The sequence below is a fragment of the Anopheles cruzii genome, chromosome 2 (assembly GCF_943734635.1).
Source record: "Anopheles cruzii chromosome 2, idAnoCruzAS_RS32_06, whole genome shotgun sequence".
Taxonomy (NCBI): Eukaryota; Metazoa; Arthropoda; class Insecta; order Diptera; family Culicidae; genus Anopheles; species Anopheles cruzii.
In genome coordinates, this window is record NC_069144.1 from 47,422,352 (window position 1) to 47,438,038 (window position 15,687).

The 15,687-nt window shown below is 51.9% G+C and overlaps 7 protein-coding genes across 9 annotated transcripts; 3 read left to right on the plus strand and 4 right to left on the minus strand.

Moving 5' to 3' along the window:
• The first annotated feature begins 2,626 nt into the window (after positions 1 to 2,626).
• Positions 2,627 to 3,657, plus strand: LOC128269071 (NADH dehydrogenase [ubiquinone] 1 beta subcomplex subunit 7). Of its 2 annotated transcripts, none has more exons than XM_053006418.1 (4): positions 2,627 to 2,762; positions 2,847 to 3,005; positions 3,224 to 3,392; positions 3,452 to 3,657. In XM_053006418.1, the coding sequence occupies exons 2-4, from the start codon at positions 2,894 to 2,896 to the stop codon at positions 3,546 to 3,548; spliced, it is 378 nt and encodes a 125-aa protein (XP_052862378.1). In that variant the 5' UTR covers positions 2,627 to 2,762; positions 2,847 to 2,893; the 3' UTR covers positions 3,549 to 3,657. The 2 variants fall into 2 exon arrangements, with proteins under 2 accessions (XP_052862378.1, XP_052862379.1); XM_053006419.1 differs by having other exon boundaries at positions 2,690 to 2,766.
• A 32-nt stretch (positions 3,658 to 3,689) lies between these two features.
• Positions 3,690 to 4,215, minus strand: LOC128269070 (protein PBDC1). The gene has a single exon (XM_053006417.1). It carries the CDS (start codon positions 4,160 to 4,162, stop codon positions 3,701 to 3,703), a length of 462 nt encoding a protein of 153 aa, XP_052862377.1. The 5' UTR covers positions 4,163 to 4,215; the 3' UTR covers positions 3,690 to 3,700.
• A 209-nt stretch (positions 4,216 to 4,424) lies between these two features.
• LOC128278278 (regulator of MON1-CCZ1 complex) lies at positions 4,425 to 6,726 on the plus strand. Its single transcript, XM_053016967.1, has 5 exons — positions 4,425 to 4,556; positions 4,621 to 5,116; positions 5,177 to 5,572; positions 5,643 to 6,509; positions 6,581 to 6,726. The coding sequence occupies exons 1-5, from the start codon at positions 4,449 to 4,451 to the stop codon at positions 6,640 to 6,642; spliced, it is 1,929 nt and encodes a 642-aa protein (XP_052872927.1). The 5' UTR covers positions 4,425 to 4,448; the 3' UTR covers positions 6,643 to 6,726.
• Positions 6,727 to 6,866: 140 nt separating this feature from the next.
• On the minus strand, positions 6,867 to 7,583 carry LOC128267962 (adenosine 5'-monophosphoramidase HINT3-like). The gene is made up of 3 exons (XM_053004931.1): positions 7,330 to 7,583; positions 7,064 to 7,257; positions 6,867 to 6,988 (listed from the first exon to the last, which is right to left on the minus strand). Exons 1-3 carry the CDS (start codon positions 7,556 to 7,558, stop codon positions 6,953 to 6,955), a joined length of 459 nt encoding a protein of 152 aa, XP_052860891.1. The 5' UTR covers positions 7,559 to 7,583; the 3' UTR covers positions 6,867 to 6,952.
• A 183-nt stretch (positions 7,584 to 7,766) lies between these two features.
• LOC128268044 (vacuolar protein sorting-associated protein 8 homolog) lies at positions 7,767 to 12,124 on the minus strand. Its single transcript, XM_053005041.1, has 3 exons — positions 12,023 to 12,124; positions 10,423 to 11,957; positions 7,767 to 10,351 (listed from the first exon to the last, which is right to left on the minus strand). Exons 1-3 carry the CDS (start codon positions 12,122 to 12,124, stop codon positions 8,173 to 8,175), a joined length of 3,816 nt encoding a protein of 1,271 aa, XP_052861001.1. The 3' UTR covers positions 7,767 to 8,172.
• Positions 12,125 to 12,519: 395 nt separating this feature from the next.
• LOC128268045 (folliculin) lies at positions 12,520 to 14,295 on the plus strand. Its single transcript, XM_053005043.1, has 4 exons — positions 12,520 to 12,610; positions 12,681 to 13,856; positions 13,920 to 14,022; positions 14,097 to 14,295. Exons 1-4 carry the CDS (start codon positions 12,568 to 12,570, stop codon positions 14,212 to 14,214), a joined length of 1,440 nt encoding a protein of 479 aa, XP_052861003.1. The 5' UTR covers positions 12,520 to 12,567; the 3' UTR covers positions 14,215 to 14,295.
• Positions 14,296 to 14,376: 81 nt separating this feature from the next.
• Positions 14,377 to 15,496, minus strand: LOC128268046 (60S ribosomal protein L18). 2 transcript variants are annotated; one of them, XM_053005044.1, is made up of 3 exons: positions 15,486 to 15,496; positions 15,104 to 15,190; positions 14,377 to 14,986 (listed from the first exon to the last, which is right to left on the minus strand). In XM_053005044.1, exons 1-3 carry the CDS (start codon positions 15,486 to 15,488, stop codon positions 14,507 to 14,509), a joined length of 570 nt encoding a protein of 189 aa, XP_052861004.1. In that variant the 5' UTR covers positions 15,489 to 15,496; the 3' UTR covers positions 14,377 to 14,506. The 2 variants fall into 2 exon arrangements, with proteins under 2 accessions (XP_052861004.1, XP_052861005.1); XM_053005045.1 differs by lacking the exon at positions 15,486 to 15,496 and adding an exon at positions 15,429 to 15,481.
• Between the last annotated feature and the right edge of the window lie 191 nt (positions 15,497 to 15,687).

Genomic DNA, 15,687 nt, shown 5'->3' on the forward strand with positions numbered 1-15,687 from the left:
ACCAGGCTCAGGCTCTTGCCGTCATCGGCCGCTCCGGTGCGAGTGTGTTCGCTGGTAAGCTCACTGCAAACAACATCGACCACCGCGGATGGTGTATGGAATATGGCCTGTCGTCATGCCCCGCATCCGGGAACCGGAGAGTGCAGCTGGGCGAGTGCGAGAGCGCGCGACGGTCAGCAACGACAACTATGGGGCCGCGTGTGTGTTATTTAGTTTCGTATATCATTATTTGGCTTGCATTGCATTTCTATCTGCACATGAATAATACATTGGTGCCGAACGCTACACCACACTCCAGACTACCGGAGTTCCGGGGCTCACTCCGAGAGCGAGAGAGAGAGCGGGAGAGAGCGAGAGTTTCGTGGGGCCACTTGGTCCACGGATGAAATGGAGCATCCTCCTTCGCCGCAGGGAGGACGACATGGTAGTTCCGCTTTTCGACAACCGTGTCACACACTCCAAAATCCAAAAATCCCCAATCGCGAACAGCGAAGCGCAGAGTCATCCACCTCGCCCGCCGGGAGTGAGAGTTTCGCGCGGAGAGCATCCGATTGCTCCGTGTAGTAGTATAGTTCTTTTCTTCGTTGTGACCGTCTTCTCTGCCGCTGGTCTGCCACCAGCAGCCAGCTTGGAGAGAGCGCGAGAACGAAGAGCCTCTGTTCCGGCTCTGGCTCTGGGGCCTGCTGTTTGGCCAACCGCAGCAGCAGCACACCCTACGTAAAGCCTAGGAGGTTGCGCCACATCTTCTTGGCTCTGGAACTTGCACACAGCCTGCTTGGAGGCGCGCAAGGACATTTTAGGATGTCAAAAACAACGCTTCTTTCTACTGATCCCCGTCCGTCAAAGGAGGCTTGCTTCGATCCAGTCGATCCAGTAATCCGAGCGTCCTAGGAACACATTTAGCATGGCAATTAGCCGACTGTAACACACAAAGGAAAGCCCCCCCAAATGCACACACAATGGGGGTCATTGCGCGGAAATGCTTGTCTATTGTTGCAACCCGCCACACACAACGACGAGTGGCAAAAATATGTTGATTCACTCTGCTGGCGATCAATTTTATTCAGCAGTGCAAAAAAAAGAGCAAACGCCTACTGTAATGCAATTAACTCCCGTTTTCTGACTTTCCGGACTGCCGCGCGTGAAAGCTCAATCGATTCGTCAGGCTCCAGCCCCACACCAGGCTGGGCCGTCGAATTCTCTTACCGTCGGGAGCGCAACGCTGAGATCAGGATTGATTCATCCCTGAATAACGTGCGTGTGTGTGTGCGTGTGTGCGGTGGTTGGGGATTATATGCTGTGGATGGGAATCGGAACGTATAGTCCTTCGGGGCTAGCAACTTTGCACTCTTCGAACGTTGGGCCGTGCCGTGGTCATCGTTGCCGCCGCCGCAGGTTCATTGAACACCGACCAGCTCGTTGGCGCGGCGGAGTAATCCACCACCTCTTTTCACATCGGTGCTTCCGCCGATTCACTTGGGACGAAACGAAACCTGTAAGCACACGATTGCACTTGAATCGAACATTTCACCACCGGCCAACCGGCAGCGCAACCGATGTGTTGTGGCCACCGCCGTATATTGCTTCCACAGGAAACCCTTCTTCAAACAAGGCACGCACACGCACAATTTCTCACACACACATACACACGAACACACTAACGCACGCCCAGCATAGCGCTGGCGAGCATATTCTTCCACCCCTCTCGGGGTGCGTGTTGGGTGGCTGTCTCTTTATCAAGATTTGCCCACAAAGCTCCTTCGCGGCGGCCACCAATGCTGCCGTTTGCAATTTTGCGACCCCAAACGGGTGGCAGTGCAAAATTTGCCGTGAGATCGATTGCGGTGGCCGGGAACTAAACGCACAAGAAAGCCCACCAGCTACAGCTACTACTGGTACGATGACAACTACGACCACTACGAAGAATCGCGCTGGCCGCGAACCACTCTGCTCGCGATTCGTGTGTGCGCGGAGAGAAACTTCTTTTCTTTTTCGGGCGAAATATTTTACCTGCCTGCTGCGATGGGGTGCAATCGCACGCCGCGCGACGCCCCAAAACCCCTGTCGTATCTTGTCGCCAATCGGTCAAACAGTTCTTCGCCCTGTGCGGTGTGCACCGTTCTACCACATCGTTCGAGCACTGGATTCAGTAAAATTTCACCGTTTTCATTCTACACCTTCTCGCGCGGCAGCCATTAACGGAACGGCGTTTTCATCATGTTTCCCCTTTTCGCCGTCGTCGTTGTCGTCTTCTTTCTGCTGCTGCGGCTGCACGAGAATCGTCTCTACGCGTGAGCGGCGGGAGCCACTGTACGGTGAGAGAGAAACTGCGCGAACGAGATAGAGAGGGCAGGCGTGAGAGCGAGAGCGAGCGAGCGAGCTCGCACGCACACTAGCACACTAGGAATCAAAACATTTTTTTCCTACACACATTCCTCTCGCATAGGATACGAAACGTCAAACGTCAAACGCATTTCTTCTCACTTTCTCACCGAGCACCTCAAGAGCGAATTCAGCGGTCGCGCGGCAGACATACGCGGGATATTGGCAACATGTGATTAAAAAACCCACTGTGGATTGGACAGGTTTTTGGTTTGTGTGCTTTGAGTTAGTAACCAACCAGTGAGACGGATTTTATTACGCGATACAACATTAGTAGTCTTCCGGTTTGAAAATATAAACGTTCGAACCCACTGTCAGATGTGACGTTCGTGCTGACATTCAGCGGTCGTGTTCAGTGCACGGGAGTTCGTAAAACAATCGTAGGTGAAAAATTGGATTCAGGAGAACGAAAACAAATACAGAGATTGCACAAACAATTGTCCACATTGTTGGGTTCGTTTCAGGTCGACCTGTGGGCTGCCTTGCGATAAAGGAGTAGCGGCGGTGTAGGATGGGAAATTACGTGTCACTGTATTTGACCAACCCAAAGGGTACTCCGGTACCGCTAACGGAGCCGAGTTTCGATCCGAACCTTGGTTTCCCTCATGGCCGGAAAGCACGGGGTAAGATAATTGGCGCTACCCGCTGCGGACAGATCGGGAGCGGTAAAACCGGTTCCATACTACCGCTGAGTTCGAATATCGTGCGGTTGTACGGCCGTTTCTAGTGTCCGTAAATTACATAACATGTCGGCGAAGAATCTGTGGCGCGCGTCAAACCAAACATGTTCGCGGGATTCGCGGGTGTGGATTAATGCGATGGTTGCCTTTTTCGCTTTCAGTGATGATTGCCACAGAAGAAGAGATGGAAGCGGCAAAGCTGCCATTAGAAAACCGGGATTACTGTGCCCACAAACTGATCCAATATCGCGCTTGCCGGGCCGATGTTTGGCCGTGGGCCTACAAGTGCGCCCACGAGAAGCACGAGTATTTGAACTGCGAATATGACGAGTAAGGACACTGAGTCACAGCTGGTGCGCTGGGCTAACGTCTCGTTTTGCTGCTTTCAGTTACATCCTGCGGCTGAAGGAGTACGAACGCGAGAAGAGATTGCTACAGCGAAAACAGAAACTCGAAAAGAAGCAGGCACATGAACTGGCCGCATAACCAACGACTGTTTGTTTTTCACTTCGCTTCTGGAGGCGGGATGTGCATAAATCGGTAATAGAGTAACATATTTGAAACAACAATCGATCGAAACGGTGACCCCACCGTACTCGACTCCGAAAGCCGGTGTTTATGTTAGAAAAAAGTGCGCTTTATTCGTTGACCTTACTGACGCCGACGCCACGAAACTTGGTCCGAATGCAATCGTTGTGTCCCTCTCTGTTGCGGGCGATTTCTATCGCCCAAAACTGGGCCCTCACCACGAGCAGCGCGTTTTCTGGCCGAAACTCTTCTTCCGCATTCGCACGCAGCAGCGTCCCCATGTTGTAGTCTTCCAGTCGGTTAAACTTTTCCATATACGTCCTCCATTTTTCCTTTCCGGTGGCACTCTTGACCTCGTCCTCATCGACTACTCTAACGTTCATACTGGGAAACATGAGGCGAAACTGCTCGTAAATCTGGTCATCGTACGGTGTCAAGCGAAGTAACCGGGGGTCCACGCTGCACAGAAGATTGAAGTGGACCGATGCATGCTCGATCGCTTTCATTGCCCACATATTCTCCAAGGCGTCATCGTTGCCGAATTCTTCGGCCGGTCGCGACAAAACGTCCATTCTGATTTCAATTCACGCGCGGCGCGGTGCTGGGTGCAAACAAACCACAAACCTCGTTGCTCGCAAAATGCCTACTTTATTATGACACTTCACAAACCGCACTTTTTCAATCAACCTTGGGCACCTATTCCCTAGCAACCTTGGCCGGCTTGTGCCTTCGTTTCAATCTGTTTACTTGAGCCATCATTCCCTAGCAACCTTGGCTGGCTGCATTCGTTTGTCCTCTGTACAAACGTCAGATTGTTGTTATGATTTGGTGATTCAATGTTTTGGGTGAGATGAAAAAATGGGCACCGAGTTGCAGCACTACTATTTGGAGCTTTCGCCCGATCCGGTTCGATTCGACGGCACCGGGCTGCTGACGAATGTGTTTTTCGACGATGCCAAGCAGCAGGTACGCTCGGAACGGGACCGCCCGTGGTTATGCGCTTGTTGTACCAATTTTTCACTCCCGAAAGGTCATAGCCGTACGTTCCGGCGGCGCAACCGGTGTCGTGGTGAAGGGCGCCAAGGATGGGGAGAGTTTCGTGTTCTGTATGGATCTCCACACTTCCGACACTCCGGATGCACAAATTCGGTCGATTAAATTCTCGATCGACAACCAGGTGTTGGCGGTGCAGCGGAACGAGACTTCGGTCGAATTTATCAGCTTCGGACCGAATCATCGACCGAACCCGCAGGAGATGCTGGTGTTTAAGGGCAAAAACACGATCTACGGATTCGTCTGGGTACAGGAACGGCACGTTGCGCTGTTCACAAACGTGGGCGTGGAAATATTGACGGTGAACTACGAGAAGCGGTCACTGAAATCCATCAAATCGCTCAACATAACCGTGAACTGGTTCAGCTACTGCCCGACTTCCAAATTTGCTCTGCTTTCGTCCAACATGGGCACTATTCTAACGCCCATTATTCTGAAACCGGCCACCATTACCAAACTTCCCCGACTGGAGCGTAAGTGTGACTGGCCGTGACTGTGTTGCGGCACAATGTAATCTTCTGTTTTCATTTTAGTGGGTATCGATCAGGGATGCATGGGTAAGGACGTAACGTTGGCACAAATGTACGGCACCAATGCGATCCTGATTCTGCGCCAACCTTCAAACCGCCCGTTCGAAGTGGTCATCTACCTGTTGAACGGCCCAGGATTGGCCCCTAAAAAATCGCACATCCTAAAGTTGGGCCAAAGTGGTCGCTTTGCGATGAACATTGTCGACGACGTGGTGATCGTGCACCACCAGGCCACGGCCAGTTCGATGCTGTTCGACACGGCTCTGAGCAGCAGTGAAACGGAGCACGGTTCCGGGGCCATCATTCACTCGCCCATTATACCGGCGAAACCGATCCGACCGTTTCAGCTCGAGGTGCCGAGCATATCGCTTGATGGGAAAACGATCAACTGTGAATTGTGTACGTACTTGCGCAGGAGTGAAATTAAAGTGGCTTCTCATGCATCTATGGTCCCTGCCCTCTTCCACAGATACGAAAGACTGGGTACTGTTTCAGCCGAACATCGTGATCGATTCAAAGCTCGGCTGTTTGTGGTTCGTTCAGCTGAAACTGAATGCCCTGTGCGCTCTCATCACCGACCGGTTGCGGTTGGTAGAGTTTTTGCTGCAACGCACCGACGGTAAAGCGGTGATCTTGTCCGTGCTTAAAGAAACAATGAGCAGCGGCTACAGTGGCACGATGCTGCCCGTGATCGAGAGTATCTTCAACAAGCTAAACGCACTTTACAAAAGCGTGCTGGACAGTGAACTTCAAAACCAAATGGCCCTAATTTCGATCGCCAAATCACCCGTAAAAGCACCGGTGACGCCCCGGGTGCTGATTGACCAGAACGACCTGTACACCGCGGTGTTTTCCACCATCATCGACACACCGCAGATGGGCAAAGTTCTTCTGCTCTACCTGAACTCGTTGGCGCGTCACGGAATCAGCGCCAATCATGAGCTGAGCAAAGCGCTTTTGATCGATTTGGTCGACCACCAGCAGTTCGATACGCTGCAGTTACTGCTGAAGCATTCCGCACTGAACGAATCGAAAGCTTTGGCCTGCTTTTTGCTTTCCCTGTCGAACGCAGCATATCCGATCGTTTCGCAGATGGCTCTCGATATGCTGGCCCGGCTCAATGCAAACGAGATCATACTGGAGGTGCTGCTGGAACGGGGTCAGATCATAGATGCTTTGCGGTTGGCCAAGCAAATGCCGGGCGCTGATTCCTTGCCCGCCCGAAAGTACCTGGAGGCGGCCAGCCGCACCAACGATCCGTTGGTGTTCCACTCGGTGTACAATTTTTTCCAAATGAAAAACGTTCGACTCCGAGGATCGCCGGACTTTTTGAAGCGTAAGTCGGCGCAAGTGTTTCGTAAAAAGGTTTTCCAATTATGCAACTTTCCTTTTGTTTTGCCATTTCAGATGAACAGTGTGGCGAATACGTGCAATACTATCAAACTTTAATCGCTAATCATTGTTTATAATGTTCTTCAAATAGTTTAATTGCTTCAATCATTGCTCATAACTACTCAAATGACAAGCAAAATAAACCGATACCTAGTATCCATGTTCTGATCTAAAAACGTGTTCATTACCATTGTGGCTCAATGGCTCTACGGATAAGAAACGACAAAGTTTACCATAGAGACCACCCGTTTAAAAAGGCAGCACAGTGCAAGCTAGTAAAGTGGTATTGGGACATTACAGTTAATTAATTCAGCTTCAATGTGGAAAGCGATTTATTCGTGTTATGTTTCGGGAATTGTTTCGAATAATGGAGTCAGCGTTTTAGCGTCAATTTTTCCCCAGCGATTGCAGCACAGTCTCGTCCTAAGGGCGACAAGAGACAAAGTGAATACCAGTACGTAGGTTTATGCTACAAGTTTGTCCTTTAACCATACTGACCGTTTTGAACCACATTGTGTTGGGTCGAAAAATCATTCGGGAAATAAAGCCCATCTTCGCGACTGGAGCTATCGCATGCATATGAAGGTGTTTAATGCTAGTAAATGGTGGAATGTGGAAACCGAAGGATGCTTCCCTCTGGTCGATCTGTTTCCCTTCCAGAACGCGAACAAGCTCACGCTTAAGCTCTTCCACTGAAAGCAGCAAAAAATAAAAGGCAGTTTAGTCAGTTCCTTATCGATGTTATCGAGTACACGGCGGCTTACATAAAGGCTTATCAGCGGCGGACAGTGAGCTCACATTTTCAACGTGATGTTTCGGTACCGCCAGGAAATGGAAATCGGATGACGGTCGAATGTCGTTGAATATGCAAATACGCTCGTTTTGGAACACGATCTCCGTGTCCGGATCACTACCATTGGCTATCGCGCAGAACACACAACCCGCCCGCATCCTGTCCTGGGCACTATCGTCACTAGCAACCGTCGAAGCCATCCGTGGTAGTATGTAGTATCCGCGGCTTAGTAGTCGGCGAGCTACTGTGATTGTTGTTTATGTGCGACCTGTCAAACCAAGCCTGTGGCAAATGACAAATGCGTTTTTTTGCCGATTTTTGAATGAATATTTCGAATCAAAAGATTAATTTTCCTGCCGTTCGAACGCGGCATTTATTTCAATAGAATGACGATGCGCAAAATGATCACTCATCATTTTCTTACATTAAATATGGGCGCGCGCGCCACTCGGTGCGGTTACAGCATTGGCTATCAACCAACTCAACATATCAATTGTAAGTTTATATAGCTACGTTTAATGCACGATAAATAATAACATACTTTCGTAGGAAAACCTTTGCTAACACAGTCTCTAAAAATATGTGGTGTGTGTGTGAACAGATTTGGTAGATTTATGCTACAGATTAGGTTTGTTTTTGTCACAGCAAAGAATGATGTTAAAACACTTCGATAATCAGAGGTTGGTGTTCTTGCTAACAGGGGAGAGCTCATGACGGAATATGAAAACCCACCACGTTTCGCGCGTTACAGGTTGGATGGTGAATGACCACTAGAAGAATAAGGACAATAGTATAACGCAGAAACGCAGCCTGTCTAACGACCCACTCGGGGTGGTGCTCTTAGCTTTAGCCCACTATCGTTTATCGAGTCTGGCGACAGGAAGGGTCCGGGCTCCATGTAGCTCTCGGCGGTTTTAATGGAAGCTTGTTCCACGACCACCGCATCACAGCGCGGACACTTGAGCATCCTCCAACTGCTAACGGTGGCTCCATCGCCGCTGGAATTGGCCGTTGTCGCTGCTGGCGGTGGTGAATCCACGGGCAAGGTACAGAAATCGTTCGCACACTTTTGGTGCATTGCGTGACCACAGTCACCCATGACGACGATCGGCTGCTGCTGCTCGGCGCCGTACAGCCATGCACGACACACGATGCACTTGATCGATTTAACCGCCAGGCCACGCCTGGCCTGACGGTGCTCTTTCGCCAGTATCGTGTGCAAATCTTTGCCCAAAATCCGCGACGTCGTCTGTAGCAGCAGCGTTTCGTATGCCGAGTTGGACAGCATGCCGATGAGCAGATGCTTGATGTCGCCAAAGTTGCCCGTCTGCGTGCCCGAATTGAGCACGAGTTGCACGAGCTTCGGCAGATCGACAAACTCGCTGGCCGAGTGGAGAATGTTTTTCGTGACCGAGGTGAGATCGTTGCGGGCGAGTACTATGTTAAGCAGTGAAAACCAGAGATGGTCGCGTTCGCTTTCCGCCAGCACGGAGGACGCACGAATGCAGAGAGCGTTCACCTGCAGAGCGCACATCTCGACCGCACTCTCCGGGGCGTCCTTCAGCGTTCCGACCGCCACATTGAAAGCGGACTGATAGTCGGCCTGCTTTTCATAGAGGTAGATTAATGGAGCACTCAAATCGAAGCGTTTTATCGTGCGGACGGCATTATCGACGCGGTAGGAATCGTTCGACTTCAAGAAGTCAATCACCTCATCCGGCCGGTACTGACATAGTAGCTCTAGGTAGCGCTCCAAATCGCTCGTTTCTAGCTGTACCGATTGCTTGAGCAGTGCCTCGAGAAAGCGAAACAACCGCTCTGGCTCGCCCGCTCGCTCGAGGCTTTGCAAGAAGCTGGCCAAGAAACGCATAAAGTGTTCCACCAGCACCCGAGCCGCCTGTTCGCAGTTAATGTCGACGATCTGGCAAAGATTTCTCACCACCAACAGGTACACCTGACGTTGCGGGTCGGCCGCATGCTGGGCAATGTAAGAGTACAGCTGCAGATGGCGGTACTCGTCTTGCAGGTAGCAATCGAACACTTCCTCGTACCGGCCCAGCCGCTCGAGTAGATGCTCCGCCACGTGATAGCACTTGTTTTTCCGGGCAGTCTCCAGCAGCTGGTCGGTTGGAATGTGCTCCAGACAGTTCGAGCTCAGCAGCTCGAGCCAGGTTTGCTCGCGCTCAAAGTGCTCCCTTCGGGACAGTGGCACATCGGTCGTCACCGTCAGATAGCTGATCACCTTCTCCAGCAGCAGTTCGTTTTCGGGCAGCTCACGGGACGCGATTTGCTGGGCGATAAAGTTCAGCAGGCTTGCGATCTGCGACCAGGTCGCATGATCCGGCGTGAGGATCTCCAGCAGTATGTTGATGATCCGTTGGCGCTGCGAAAGCCCTAGCTCACCGTTGAACTCCTTCTCCTGGAACGCGAGCGAAATGACGTTCAGTGTTTCGCGTGTATCGAATGCGAGCAGCTTGCGCAAATACGGATAAGGCAGTTCGCCGTCGGGTGCATTGTTCGAATGGATAACCGTGAGGCAGCGCAGCACCTCGTGCTTCACGCTCGGGATCGTGTCCGCCGCTATTTCGCCGCTCGGGTAACCCCGGCCAGCGAGGCAGCTCGAGATGTACACCAGCAGGCAGTTGCCCAAATGCAAATCATTCGCGGAGGGATCGATCTGCGGTATCAGATCGGTGAGCGAGATCGTATAATCACCGAGCGCCTTCGTGTTCAGGTACATCTGCGCACTGTACAGACGTTCCTTGCGACAGATCGTCAGCACCTGGTGCAGATCCAAGCACTGCCAGTCCAGCTTCAGGATGAGTGCCTCCAGCCGCACCGTTTCCCGTCGCTTCCAAAAGTGCTCGCATAGAACCTGGGCGACCGACGGCGCAACGGAGTCCAGCTGATCGCTCTCGATATGCTTGGCAATGATGGCGAGGTAATGATCGGGCACAGGCAACCGATCGTACAGCTCTTCCCACAGCAACTGTCTAGAATTGGGTGGTGAAAGAAAATAAGCTTAATTCGATGTTCGTAAACCTGTTTTTCGGGACGCACTCACTTTTCACCGATCTCGATCAAGCACGCCACGATGGCCTCCAAGCAAAGTTCGGGCGTTTTTTTGGTCGCACTCAGATACTCGTCGTACATGCGCAGTATCCGCTCCTTCGACGAAACCAGACGCCTCTGGCGCCCCGCAGCTGCTCGGTATCCCTCGATGGCCAGGTCGATCGCTTCATCCCACCGCTGCATCGAGCAGAGGTACGATATTCGATCGCTCCATGCCCTGGCGCTAATGGCGTGTAAACTTTTGCCTCCGAGAAGGTACAGCTGGTTACCCTGTGATACGACGGTGTTGTAACATGCTGCGGCCCCAGCTAGTGCCAGGGCCGGCGACACGTTACCACCAGTGGCCAGACCCTTAAACTGTGCCGAATTGTACATAAGACCCACGTTGGAAAGATCGATCAGTTCCAGTTCGCGGTTCGTGCGTACATCGGACAGATGCAGCACCTCTTTCGTGTCGAGGCACGCAATCGATTTGGGCCCAAGCCAGTGGATGGCCAGCAGATTGTAGGACAGCTGGATGTGGCGAAGAAATAGCAACGAAATCCGCCCACTGTTGTAGGTGATCTGATGGAAGAACAGATCGCAACCTCGCGCTGCGGCCAGCACCGGATCGATGGTGCGTGTGGAGTCCGCCGCCTGGATCAGCACCATTTGCCAGGCCAGCAGTGGCAAGCAGTCCGGGTAGCCAGCCATAGGGTGGAATTTAATCACCTTGAGCCGCGGTCGAATCAGAACGACAAAAAATTTGCTCAGGGTCGCCAGCGCCACCAACGTGTACGTTTTCAGCGGATGATCCTCATCGCCGAGCATTAACGGTTCGACGGTGCACACCTCACCCCGAGCACCGGAGAACAGGCAGCGCGAATCACAGCCTCGAATGCCGAGCCTTCGGGTAAAGTTGAGACTCCACACCGAGCCGCCCGAATCCGAGCAGAGGGCCAACGCGGGTCGGTTGGTCCACTTTAGGTGCAGCACGCCCGTATTCGGCGTGATGACTTCGTTGAGCGTACGGATCACGTCGCCCGATTGTGTGTCGATCATGAGGATGGACCCTCGGGCAAAGCCCGCCAAAAGGCGCGAGTTGTCGTCGTTGAATGCCAGTGCCGATACTGCCCCTTGTGCCACACCGTCCTGGCAACACCACTTGAGGGTTTGCGAGCAATCGAACCCTAGGATGTGGCCATGCGAGGTGCCGACCGCAATCATCAAGGATACGGCGCAGGATGTTGCCAACCCAGCATCGACTCGATCGACGGCCGAGGTTAGCTGTGCCGTTACTCCCTGCAGTACGACGTGGCGAAGGATCGATTCGAGCTTCAGATGATCGTCCAATGACGGCGTGGGGGTCGTTGTGCCTCCACCACAGCTATCGTCCGCGATCGACGAATGCAGGCCACCGTTGGTTGCATGGCGGCTTACCACGCCCAGAGCCGACACACTGTCCAGATCACTGTCGATCTCACTCAGCACGCTCTCCAGCGTCGGCAGTGTGTCAACGGCCGGTAGCGAGTATTCTTCATCGTCCAGCTGTTGATGGGCAAAGGGTGCTATGATCCGGCTCCAATCCCCTTGGCCAGCATTCCGGTACATACCTCTTCGATGTCGAGCTGAAGCGACTCCGTTAGCAAACTGTCGTTGGAGCCATGGTCGGAATCTAGCAACGAGTGCAGTGAGGGCGCCTTCAGAGAGTTCATAGCGGACTCTAATAAACTATCATTGGCCTATTATTTCACTAACCGACCTCGAGCGAAGAAACGCGATAGACATGGGCCCGTCGATAATCACAAAACACGTCCCACTTTTTGCTTCTTCTCTGCGTTTGACAGTCGCGCATTTTACGTCAAAACGGCGGCGAGATGTGTAGAGCGGTGAGATGTTATGTTTACTTTTATTTAAACTGGAAACTTGGTTCAATTTGTTCAGGCCTCTACGAGCGGAAGTGCGAAGTTTGTTTAAGCAATTCAAAATACTGTTCAGCTCCTTTGGTTTGTACCAAAAAAAGTTAACGGTTTAGTTTAAGGGCCAACATGCTTCTAGATGCCTTGACCTGTCAAGAGTTACATGTTTTGGTTTCACAGCTGATACGCAGTTTAAACCCGAAATTTACGCTCTTCGCGTCCGCTATGCTAAAGTGCTGATGAATGCTATAATTGCTCTGTGTCATTTCTGCGAAGTCCATGGTAATACGGTTTGAGGTTTGCGGCAAAGCATTGAGAGCATTAATTGGTACGCATTATCGTATTATCGTAGGACCTGGTGCGATCTTCTGCACGCAAACGCTGCGTGAAACGAACACTCAGCAACTGGACATCAGTTTCGAGTTCGATCGCAAGGGCTGTGCCGCCTGCAATTCGGTCGGCAACAGCATGGGTCTCGTGAGCCGCGACCCCGAAAGCAATGCCAACTTTGTGAGCAGCCAAATACCGGTCATCGCTGAGACGGTGCCACTGGTTAAAACGGCTTCCTTCCGAAGCCTAAGCTCGGAGGTGAGCTGCTCGGCGTCGGAGGGTGGTTTCGTGTTTTTCGGTGACGCCAAGCACGGCCACGTACTGAGCCATGCCTTTCATCTGTACGACTCGGAAGCGCGGGGCTTCCAGAAACGGTTTTCCATCGTCATTTTAATGAAGGACAAAATGTTCCTTCTAAACACCCAACCGTTTCTGGCCGACTGCATGGCCAAGGTTTCGAGGGAGCTGCAAGAGTACGCACGGGTGGTTCACGAGGACGATCAGCGAAGGCAGGGCTTGGATCGGGCGCAACGTATTAACAAATGCCTTGGTGGCGCTTCGACGAGCAACGTGACAAACCCAACGGCCAACCGATCGTTGGTCGAACTGACGGGAAAGGAGTCGATCTACGCGTACGTTCATTCACACTTTTCTTTCATCCTCTGGGCCGGCGCACGGTACCTGACGGAGAGCATCACACTCGGTTGCCCATCGACGCCCGTGTGGTTGGGCAAGGAAACGGAAGAAGGCTTTGCCATGGTACAGTCGGATAAGGAGGGCTACCAGCTGCGACGGTTGGGTGGGATTACAGGTGGCTTCGAAAAAAGTTTCGATCAAATCGACGAACGTACGCGCACCAAATACTCGCTGCGCATGTTTCGTAGCATTTTAAAGGGTAACTTCCTTTCGGTTTGCTACTGCGCCCTGACCGGCATACAGATCGTAATACGAGGTACACCCATCAAGGGGTACTGCCTGGTGGCCAATTTGAAAAAGTTCCTCCCCGAAGCATTGCACAAGCTGGCGCGAGCGCACGCAGAAACGTACACGTCGGCCAACGAGTTTCGTATCATCAATCTGAAACAGGAAGCCATAGCGCCACATTCGTCCAGCAGCATCATGCGTGTTGATCTGGTCGATGACCGCGACAAGGACACGGTGGCAGTGTGCGCTTGGGAAGGCGAATTACCCAGCAAACGTGAGTTGATTTAATTTGGCCCTAAGAGGCCCCTCCATTCACTGACTTTCTGTTGTGTTGCAGTGCCAAGTTTGTTGCAAAAAATCATCAAAGCAATCGACGAGGAGCTGTTCAATGACCATGCATTGGACAAACATTTACGGGTACTAGTTGAGGAGTGGAAAAAGTATGAATCACAAAGCATGCTTCGAATCCATTTCAGCGTCACTAAACTCTGGATCGCCTTTTCCCTTCCTATAGCAAAGTTGTGTGCATACGGAAGGTGAGCTCCAATCAGGACGTTGCGAAGATAAAAAAAATCATGGGAGTGCAGCAACAGGACCAAGTTCTGATCAACTACTGGTACAGCCATCTTTAGCCACGGAATGTGCACCGCGGAACGGACGAGGTGGCGGTAGTGTCTTTTTATCAGCAGAGCTGATTTGTTGATGTTAGAAATAAACACGCTCTTGCGAGAGAGTTCCACCGGTTCCATTACTCGGCGCTACATCCGAACACGCATCCGTACACATTTCACGATTCGTTTGGAATAGTTTCCTTCCTTGTATTTCGCCTTCGTTCATCGGATACACCAAAAGAACACGAGCACTTCTTTTTCCAGATGTTGTTGTTGTTCTCTGCCGCCGAAAGTGCAATCTTTGCCGGGTTGCTTAGTTCCTGTAACCGCAGCTGCTACGGCGACCACGAGCCTTCTCAAACTTGCGGCCCTTGGACAGCACGTACGGGCGGGTGTTGGAGTGCGGCACACCGGGAGCCCGTCCGAAGTGAGTGCATGCTTCGCGGGCCGTGCGCTTGCCTTGCATCAGCACCGTATTCTTTCCGGTCGGGGCCATCAGGGCAAGCTGATCGAACGTTAGGATCTTGCCACCGGCCGCGAGGATGCGCTCACGGGCCTTCTCCGTCACGCGCAGAGCACACACGTTCAGCTTCGGCACTGTCAGCTTGCGGATGTCATTCGTCACGGTGCCGACCACAACGGCGACCGATTTCTCATCCTTGCCACGATGCTTCATCAGCTGGGAAACGCGACCCAACGAAATTGGTGGTCGGTTCGTTCTGCTCATAAACAGACGGCGCATGATGACCTTGTTGAACTTTTTGTGTGTACGACGGTACAGGAAGCGGTAAAGCTGAAATCGGCAAACAAATCCGCGTTAACCATTTGCACTGCACTATCGGGGCACGCAGCACGCTTTCGGACGTCAGCGGTAAACACAACATTGACGGGACGCCTGGACTCAACTCACCTTCACCAGCAGCCGAAGGTACACGTCCAACGATTTCGGCTTCGTACGACGAACCTTGCGGTCCCACTTGTGATTGATGTCGATACCCTAGATGGGAGAGGCGAGACATGGTTCCCGATTAACTGAGGCATTGTACAAAGCCGGCCACTGCGAAACAATCGTGTTGGCGACCAACTTTGACAGACGACAGCATGCAGCAACACCGTCAAGCAGCCGACGGTGAAAATTAGTATCATTTCGAATGATTCTTCATACGCAACACAAACAGGGCGCATCCTGGCGCTTGCAGGGACTGTCGTTTGTCTAAGTTTGTCGCATTATTTACCATTTTACACAGTAAAAATAGTATTCAACACGGCACTTTCACGGAATGACTTCTTACCATGTTCAAGACCGGAAAAAGAAAGAACCAGGGCAGCCAACATGCACGAGCTCTATGAAAAACTTGACAGCTGTCAAGAGGTTTCAGTTGTGATTCTTTTTACCGGTTGTTTAAAGATGTTCGTGTCGGTGAGCGAACCGGTTCAATCGTTACGCTGAGCAATTTAAATTTTAAATATGTTCTTTGTTGTTTTCATCCATGG